At 49.9% G+C, this 9,421-nt stretch overlaps 1 protein-coding gene across 4 annotated transcripts in view; it reads left to right on the top strand.

The window, feature by feature from the left end:
• Nucleotides 1–9,171, top strand: part of Grap2 (GRB2 related adaptor protein 2) — a 78,577-nt gene extending 69,406 nt beyond the window's left edge. For 2 of the 4 annotated variants that reach the window (XM_031349831.1, XM_031349821.1), the window contains 3 exons: nt 2,138–2,428; nt 3,892–4,008; nt 4,437–9,171. In XM_031349831.1, coding sequence (XP_031205691.1) covers nt 2,138–2,428; nt 3,892–4,008; nt 4,437–4,616 — 588 coding nt within the window. In that variant the 3' untranslated portion in view covers nt 4,617–9,171. The remainder of the gene's footprint in view (nt 1–2,137; nt 2,429–3,891; nt 4,009–4,436) is intronic. The other 2 variants (XM_031349849.1, XM_031349839.1) reach the window with 1 other exon arrangement.
• Nucleotides 9,172–9,421: the final 250 nt, after the last annotated feature.

The raw sequence follows: 9,421 nt of genomic DNA on the forward strand, positions 1-9,421 counted from the left end.
GGGAGGGGAGGGGAGAGGGAGGAGGAGAGAGGGAGAGGGAGAGGGTATTCTGATCTAGCTGAGAGCTGACCCCAGCAGTCAGACCTCAGGTTTAATCTGAGCTGATACTTCCTAACACCTCCTAGCTGTGTGGCTTTATAGAAAGCTCTCAGATCCCGTTTCCTCATCCTTTAAGACAGCACAAACAGAGGGTTCAGGGGATTGTGAGCATCAGAATCTGATGTCTCCCAGTCTCTTCCATCCCTCCTAAACATGTTTCAGATGACTGCAAATGTTAGCTCACATTGTGGGTGCTACCTCTTTGTAGGTCTTATGTGAGTGTTCTCAGCCCAGGTCTGGGGCTGCTCAAGGGCCAGGACCACAGTAGAACTGGAGAGGAGCCTAGGGGACAGGACTAAAGCACCAGGCAGTTTCCTGATGGCCTCGAGGAGGACAGGGACCGCACAGGTTTAATCCTGACTTCATTCCTGACTACCTGTGTCACCTAATCAAGTTCAGAACACTTTCTGAAACCCGTAGAGGTGACTCAAGAACACGTGCTGCTCTTCCAGAGGACCTGAGTTTAAATCCCAGCCTCACGTCCCACGGCTCACAACCACCAGGAGCTCTGGGTCCGGTGGATCCAATGCCCCCTTCAGGTCTCCTTGGGCATCTGCACACACAAAGTATACGTATACACAGACATGTACCACAAATAAAATAACTTTCTGAAGCTGGGTATGGTGGTACAGACTGTAGCCAGCACTTGGGAGGTGGAAGCAGGAGGATTGCAAGGTCAAGACCAGCCTGGGCTACATGTCAATCTATGGCTATGGCAAGCTAGACACTGCTGATAGATAGATAGATAGATAGATAGATAGATAGATAGATAGATAGATAGATAGATAATCAAACAGCAAACAAACAAACAAAAAGGATGCTTTCTGAGTATATGTTTTCTCATCTTAGCCCGGAAAACACAATAACAGCACTCTCACTGGGCCCTTATAAAGACTGAGGATGGCGAAGTCACAGGCTCTGCCGCAGAACCTGGTCCACAGCAGGCAGGCACCAAAGACGTTACCCTTTCGCACAAGCGAATCCACACACATGCGTGCATGTGTGCACACATACAAAGTACAAACTATTTTTCAAAGAAAAGAACACAGGTGTAGTCAAGGAAGGGGCACTGAGTGGCTGAGCTGGAATCCCAGGGAGAGGCAGTTTAAAAAGGCCATGTGTGCTTTGGGGAAGTGAGCCCGCCCTTCCGGGTCACCCGCCCTTCCAGGTCAGCAGCTGTTCTCAAGGCTGGGTGCTAGAGTCATCAGAGGCGAGGGTGTACCCCACCAGAGCACACAGAAGTTCAGGAAAGAAAAAGAAAGGTCAGTGGAGATCTTGTGGGTTATTCTAACCAGGAAACAGACAGAAGTATTAATTCAGTAGGATGCGGTGCTCAGAGATAAGAAAGGCAGTATAAAGTTTTTGTTAAACTGGATTAAATGAGTTAATATTTGTACAGTGCTAGCATTTATGGAGCCCAATGCTCTGTGTAGTTGTTTGTTAAATAAAAATAACAGTAAAGTATTTCTGATCTACGAGCTGTTACAGTACGAAGCAGAGAGGCCTTGCTCCTCCCTGGCACCAGGCCTGGTTTCCACGGCTCTGCTAGAATGTTGTTTTCTAGGGTCACTGTCACCAGGCTGTAAATGACAGCTCCAGATGATGCCAAGTCAAGAGTAAAGATATCTGGAGGGTAGGATATCCAGCAGTTTGGCAACAGGTGATGACATGTGGATTATTTGTCACACGTGATCTTGGTTGACCTTTGCTTTCTCTTCTGAACGGCTGTGTGCTCCGGATGGGAACCCTCTCCTCTCATGATTGTCTTGAAACTAGCCGATGGCCTGGGAGAGAGGGTTTACTTCCCCAAACAAAGTACCAGTGTCCTTTTCAAACCACCTATCCCTGTGTACCTAACAGAATATTTACGCTTGATCACAGAGAGAGAAACAAACCCAGTAAGAATGGATTGAGCAGAGACCACATGGAAATGGTTAGATGGTCAACAAGAGGCCTGAACTCCTGAACTGGGAAAGACTTCAGTATGTGGAGGCCACTTTTGATAGTGTGGAGTTCTAAACCTTTGATTTTCTTTAAGCCCTACCTCCACCACACAGTTACTGCCAGAAGAGAGACAGGAACGGGAATCTGGATCTCCTGTTTTCTCTCCCAGGGTCACCGGGGCAACAGCCTGGACAGGAGGTCCCAGGGAGGCCCTCACCCTAGTGGAGCCATAGGAGAAGAAATCCGACCTTCGGTGAACCGGAAGCTGTCAGACCACCTTCCTCTGGGTCCCCAGCAGTTCCACCCGCACCAGCAGCCGCCCCCCCAATTCCCACCAGGGCCACAGCCCCCTCCACAGCAGCGCTATGTGCAGCATTTCCACCAGGTATTTGAGGAGACAGAAGGGACTAGGGCAAAGAGCAAAGGCTGAAATAGTGAACTCAAGTTCGTGAAGAGATGCTGCCTCAAAACACAAGGCAGATGGGGAAAAGAGAAAGATACTGACTTCCGGTGCCCAACTCCCCACCACGCGTGCGCACGCGCGCGCGACACACACACACACACACACACACACACACACACACACACACACACACACACCCTGAAGACTAATTCTCCTGTCAGCAGAATTTCAATTCCTGCCCCTTAACCTGTAAGAAGAAAAACCGGATTAACACCTGCAGCAGCCCTGATTGTTTATCTACCCCTGCCTGTTCCAGAAGGGAATGGCAAGAGGCTTATGAAAAGGGACAATACAATAAAGACAACATTGGTCTACATTCCTCCACGGGGCACACAGTCCTTTGTGAGCTGCCTGTATCTACTTTCCCAGGCCCATATCCTGCCACCAACCCCCACTACTGTGCAAACGGCAGCACGCTTTGTCATGGGCATGGCTCAAAGCATGTTCTCTCTTGCTGGCTTTTTAAAGCTGTTCTGTCTGCCTGATGAGTCTTTCCTGGCCCATGCTGCTTCTCCTTCAAGCTGAAGCTCAGGCATCACCTCCCCCTGGATGCCTTCCATGATCTACCCAGGCACACCTGGACACTTTTCCACCTGCTCACTTAGCACATCACTATATATGGTTCTTCTTCTAAACCAGTAAATGTTCCTGACTTGTTATTTGTAAATGGGAAAAGAACCATACAAGCTAGGTATGGTAATGCATGCTTATAATCCCAACAATTTAGGAGACTGTAGCAGGAGGATTAAAAGCCCAACTCTAGCCTGGGCTACATAGTGAGTGCAAGGTCAGCCTGAGCTACACAGCAAGACCTTGTCTTAAGAGTAAAAGAAAAAAAAATATAGGGCTGGAGAGATGTCTTAGTGGATAAAGTGTTGGCTAGGGAAACAAGAGAGCCAGAAATCAGATTTGCAGCACCCACATGAAAGCTAGCATCGGGAGCATATCCTTAACCTTACTGCTGAGGCAGATCCCAGGAGCTCACTGGCCAACCAGTCTTGCTCAATCAGTGAGTTCCAGATTCAGAAACATCTCTTCCAGAGGATAGAGAGTGACAGAGGATACCCCATGTCACCCTCAGGCCTCTATACTCACACAAATGATGATGATGGTGATGGTGATGGTGATGGTGATGGTGATGGTGATGGTGATGATGATGATGATGACTGGTTGCGATCTTGAGGTCCGGCACACAAGGCTCCCCAAATTACTACTATTTCATTGAATAAATGGAGGCGATCGTCTTTGCCTTCATAATCTAAGATCCCTTCAGATCCCCTCCTGTGCATTTTCCAAGATGAAGGGTGATGATGATCAGCAAGCACCCCGAGCACAGGGTTGGGGCAGCCTGTGAGAGTCACCCCTCTCTTACTTGACATCTCTAGGACCGTCGTGGGCGCAGCCTGGACATAAACGACGCACACTGCGGCATTGGCAGTGAGGTGAACGCCACCCTGATGCACCGGAGACATACAGACCCTGTACAACTCCAGGCGGCAGGGGTGAGTGAGCAGAGAGCGCGAGGAGGTGTCTCCAGAGAGGGTTCAGTCTGGCTCATCCAGACTGCTGTTTTCAAACCATCGAGCTTTCACCCTTGTTCTCCATCTTCCGGCAGCAGGGGATGGGTGAGCTTAATCCTTGTGGTCCACATGGTCTTAGGACCTACCTGCTCAGTGGTAGGGCACTTACCTAACATATATGAAGTCCCAGGTTCCATCCCCTGTACCACAAAGCAGAACATGACCATAGCAAGAGCAAAGGTAGTAAGTCCCAGTAACTTAGTGCCCGGGGCTGTGCATGCCAGGTCTGCGTTAGACTATGGCAAGGTCAGCCTTTCGGAAGGATTCGGAGGACTCAGAATAAACCTAGAAGCTCACGGTTCCTCTGTGTAACAGTTGTGCTCATCAGTGTCTCTTGTCTTCCCCTACAGCGGGTGCGCTGGGCCAGGGCACTGTATGACTTTGAGGCTCTGGAGGAGGACGAGCTGGGATTTCGAAGCGGAGAGGTGGTTGAAGTCCTGGACAGCTCCAACCCATCTTGGTGGACCGGCCGTCTGCACAACAAACTGGGTCTCTTCCCTGCCAACTATGTGGCCCCCATGACGCGATGAGTCGCACTGGGAGGCTTACCGGCTTTTCGTCTGAATCCGCCTGCAAGACAGGGAGGAGCAAGAGGCAAAAGCTGAACTTTATAACTATACATACACGCATACATGTGCATGTGTGCCCCTGTGTACACAAAACATGTATATGTGTGCCTATGGCTACACACAACATTTTATAATAGTAATTTATTGGCAGGCAGGTTGGCTCGTTGACCAGCATGAGAAAGAACTCAGGTGGAGAGGGGGGCATTTTGTCAACTCTTCTCTGTGTGAAAGGACAGTGGGGAGCTGGGAGCAGAGCTGGGGAAACTTTTCCCCGGCCCTTGAACTTTCACAGCTTCTTTCCTGGCTTGGGAATTTTCTAAGAGAGCAAGCAGCTAAGCAGAGATCACACCCCAGGGATGGATGAACAGGACAGGGCTGGGCTTGGTGAAGCACATTAGCTAGTTCACCGGGCCCTGTTCACCTACAGGGTAGCTCCCCTTTTCTGCATAGAGCAGGCACTACACCCAGAGAATTAAGGTGTAGCAGATGCAGGGCTCCAGGCACCAAGCGAGTCTGAGCAGGGAACCGGCAAGGGCGTGGCTCCCCCTGGTGTGGGAGAGCCCTGCAAGCTCAGGCCTAGTTGACCCTGCAAGCTCAGGCCTCGTTGATGGCTGTCTGGGACTTTTACTTTCCATCTGAGACTGTCCCTTGGGTAATCCTCTTCCCTTATGGCTGACAGAGTTAGAACGCAGGGACGGGGCAGAGCCAAGCGCTAAGGAACACACAAGGGTTCTCCGCAGCCCTTTTGGCTTACTTGACTGTAACTTCTGTTTCCACAGCTGCAGAGAAGGCTGCAGCCTAGATTCTTGGAAGTGCTGGGAGAGCCCTGGCAGAGACTGTGGGATGTGTCAGCAGCCTCGCTCTGTGGTTACAAGAGTGTCTCTGTGGAGCTCAATTGGGTTTTGCTCCTGGTTTTCCGTGGTTGAGGCCATCTTTGCCTGTGGACGAGAGGGAAGCCAAGAGTGCTAGCTGCAGATCGATCGACAGATTGACAGACTGACTCTAACCCCAACAGGAGCCTCATGGGCCTGGGTTTCCTCTTCTATTTGAGTGCTAGGCCTCCCCTATCCTCCCTCCATCTGGGAAGAGGAGCCCCACTGCCACTGTCCCTCTTTGTCTCCTTAAACTAGAATTGTGTATCCTAGTGCCTGACCTGGGGAATAAAGAGAAGCCTGGCTGGGCGGGTGGGGAAGGACACTGGGGAGGAAGCTCGGTTGCTTTTGGAGAGCCTGGGAGTGAAGATGTCAGAGCAGAAGGCACTTAGGAGGGTGTCAGTGAAGTCGCTTGTGTGTGTGTGTGTGTGTGTGTGTGTGTGTGTGTGTGTGTGTGTGCACGTTCTGAGATAGGCAAGAAAGAGCTGGGGTGAAAGGGATGGTGAGCGTATGTGACAGACAGGGGGGCCTGTCTCTGTGTCCCCTCCTGCCGAGGGCATCTGTTACTGAGGGAGACAAAAAGAACAGTCTGTGTGTGACTCAGGAGTCACTGCAGTGTGGCATACACGCTGTCCCTTGTGACTCTGATTCAACAATCCTCTGATCCCTGGGCTCCCTTTAGAGAAAGAGAGGGACCAGGAGGGAAGAAGAACATAGCCTGGAGGTTCAGGGGAGCAGCAGGAATGAGGAACAGCTGCAGCCCTGGGACAGGAAAGCAGGGGCAGTGCCAGAAGACGGGTGGCAGATGGGAAACAGGGAGACCGGTTTGGGGGGAACGTATGAAGCAGGGCATGGAGAGGAGGCCTGGTCAGCTGGGACAGTGCAGGTAGGAGCCCCACCCCCACCCCCACCCCCATCCCCAGAGCAGGTGAGAAAAGAGCGCATCAGAAGGAGGCACCAAGGAGGAGAAATGAGACCGGAAGCCGAGGCCAAGTGGGCCCAAGCTTGGTAGTAGGTGATGTGAGACATTACAGTAAATAAAAGCCAAAAATGGTGTTTGGTTTTACAGTATTTGCAAACCATATGCTTTCAACAGCCCACAAACTTCATCCATTTGGCTGATTCTGTGGGAGGAGCAGCCCTGGCTGAGGCAGAAATGACTAGCTTGGTTCTGGTCTAGTTACTATGCCTTGAAACACTCTATGGGAATACAGTAATAAAGTTTTGCCAGCCTGAATCTGGTGTCCATGTGGCACAGCCCTAGGAGAAGGGGGTACTCCCCACTTTGGGGCGGCAGGGGTGCTAGGCCTGGAGACACAGAGCTCCTAAAACCCCTGGAATGGGCATCCTGTTCTAGCAGGAACCCTAGGGGGAGAAGGTAGGAGGAATTTTATTGAGGTACCCTCATTAGCAGGGCTCGATTCAGAAGGGAACAGGAGAGTCACCTAAACCACTAATGGAGACCAAGGACTCACAGGGACTGAACCTAGAAGGTCAGCACCAAACCGTCTACCTGGGGCTCAGATCTCTTTGGCTTCTGCTATTGCTTCCTGGGAAGTAGGTGAGGGATAGAGCATGAGCCATCATACCCCCAACTCTCTTACCTACTTCCCATGTGCCAGCCTCCCAGAGGTAAGGGAGTGTGTCTGTCTACCCAGTGTTTCTGGCTGTAGAGTCAACTGCAAGTACACCATCTCTGATTTTGGCCACCACACCCTAGGTGTGACTTTGTGCCATCTGAACAGAGAACTTCCAGAGAAAAGCCCGTTCCTGTTGGACCACTTAAGGTTCCCTCCCCAGTTCATTTCAAACATCCAGCTGCTACCATGGCCCACTCACCATTAGATGGTCTCGAGCTGATCTAAGGAAATACTTCTCAAGATCTCAAGTATCTGAGCGTTGTCTGGGGACCGTGTTAAAATGTGGGTTCCGACTCAGCCTTACATCTCTAACAAGCTCCCAGGTGCTTTGATCAGCAAGGGCACCGGCCTCACAAATCTAATTGGATTCTTTTTCAGGGGATATTCAGCCGCTGCTCTTTGTTGCTAGTGAATAAGTCACTTTAGCTTTGGGATAGGCACAACTCATTACTGTCTTTATGATACCATTCCTGTTTGGCAGCCGGTGACTCTTTTTTTTTTTTTTTTGCATCTTCATCAGTAATCAGAAAATTTCCAAGTGACAGGCATTTGGCTGGAGACTCAAACAGGAATTCCCTACTAGAAATCACTCTAACAGGAGCAGAAGCTGTGGAAGGTGCAAGAAGCCTTCTCAGGAAATCCTGAAAGAGAAAAATCAATGTCCATCACTTTGGGCTCTGGGCAAGGGAGAGGGCATCACTAGATCTCAGCTCACAGCCCACACAGGGGACAGACCTGCCTGGTCAAAATAATTGTATGGCACAATTATTTTGTCTAGCTTCAATGTGACTATCTGTAAGACAAGAGTGTGAGAAAAATCTACCACTGCAATTCTTTAAAACAAATTTATTTTTGTTATTGTGTTTCAAGTCCTTCCACTTCATCTCCCAGCCAACGGCATCCTTCTGTCTCCCATAGCAACTGCACTGTCCTCTGTGCTTGTTGGCCTGCATTCCTTCCTGTGCCTGGTACACTCTCCACTCAGACACCAAGGCAATCTTTGGACAGACAAACCCAAGCACACCACTTTTCTTCACAGGCACTTAGCCTTGAACCTAAAATCCCAACCTGGTCCTGTGCGGTCTGGCCCCTTTCGGATCCTCTCTCCAACCTCCTCTTGCTTTTATACCCCTTCCCCACTGTCCTTCCTTCAGCACACATATGGCTAAGGACCCTCCCTAGGGTTTTCATCATTGTGGCCCCCCCCCCAGGATGCACATCCTGTGCTTTTCAGCTGACTGCTGTTCAGATGTGGGTTCACACGTCACTTCCTCTCATCACCCCCATGTGAAATAAAATATCTCTTTAGATTACCTCCTGAGTCCCATGCTTTTCCTGAACACCATGCACACAGAAGAGGGCACTAGGTTGAGTGCCGGTTAGATTGTATGCTTCTTGGGGTGGAGGTCATTGTGGTTTGCAGACGCTTGTATGTTCATGGCACATGGGGAAGGCTGTCAGTACATATGTGTCTAATGATGTTGTGATCCCCCAAGGTGAAAACCTTCATCTTGAAGGGAAACTCAGGCATAAAGTGAGAAAGGGGGGTGGTGAGACAAGATGATCTAGGGGAAAGGCGAAACACTCTATCTTGCAAGGAAACTCATTAAGACAGGAAGTAAACAACTCAAAATACCTTCAGAAGTCCCTGAAACTGAATAGATTAACTGGGCCCCTTTCTCCCCAGTAATATATAAGTCACAAAGACAGCTGAGATGCTTAGAAGAGTCTCAAACAAAACAATAAGCAAATAAGCAAAGACCAGCCAAAGGCCTGGAAAACAAAGAAGAGACCAGCTGACCTGCCTAGAAGAGACTCAGACCATGAGAGCCACCAGAAAAGACTCTCTCCAGCCTGTTGAGCTACCTGAAGGTTGTGCAGTGAGCTCCCAGGTTCTGGTTTTCCTGAGCTGTCACCAATGCTGGGGTAGGGTCAGCTTTTGTAAGTTATCCCTGCCCATGTTCCTGCAAGTAACCTCAGTAAACTCATTGCCTTAATACACTGGATGTTGGTAGCATCTGTACTTTGTCCTATCCCTGGTTCCCTGTCTGGATGAGTAGACATTGTTCATGTTTTTCCGGGAATCATCAGACAACAATGAGCAAGAAGGAGCTGCCCGATCTTGTCTATTCATTCACCCCAAGTGCCTGAAGCTTTCCAGGCCTACAGGTGCAAACTAGGGGGTTTTCCATGTGACGTTCATGTGGCGGAAGCTTTTACAACTTCCTTCAGATTCTCCTGTGGTACTTATAGA

Source organism: Mastomys coucha, unplaced genomic scaffold (assembly GCF_008632895.1).
Source record: "Mastomys coucha isolate ucsf_1 unplaced genomic scaffold, UCSF_Mcou_1 pScaffold11, whole genome shotgun sequence".
Taxonomy (NCBI): domain Eukaryota; kingdom Metazoa; phylum Chordata; class Mammalia; order Rodentia; family Muridae; genus Mastomys; species Mastomys coucha.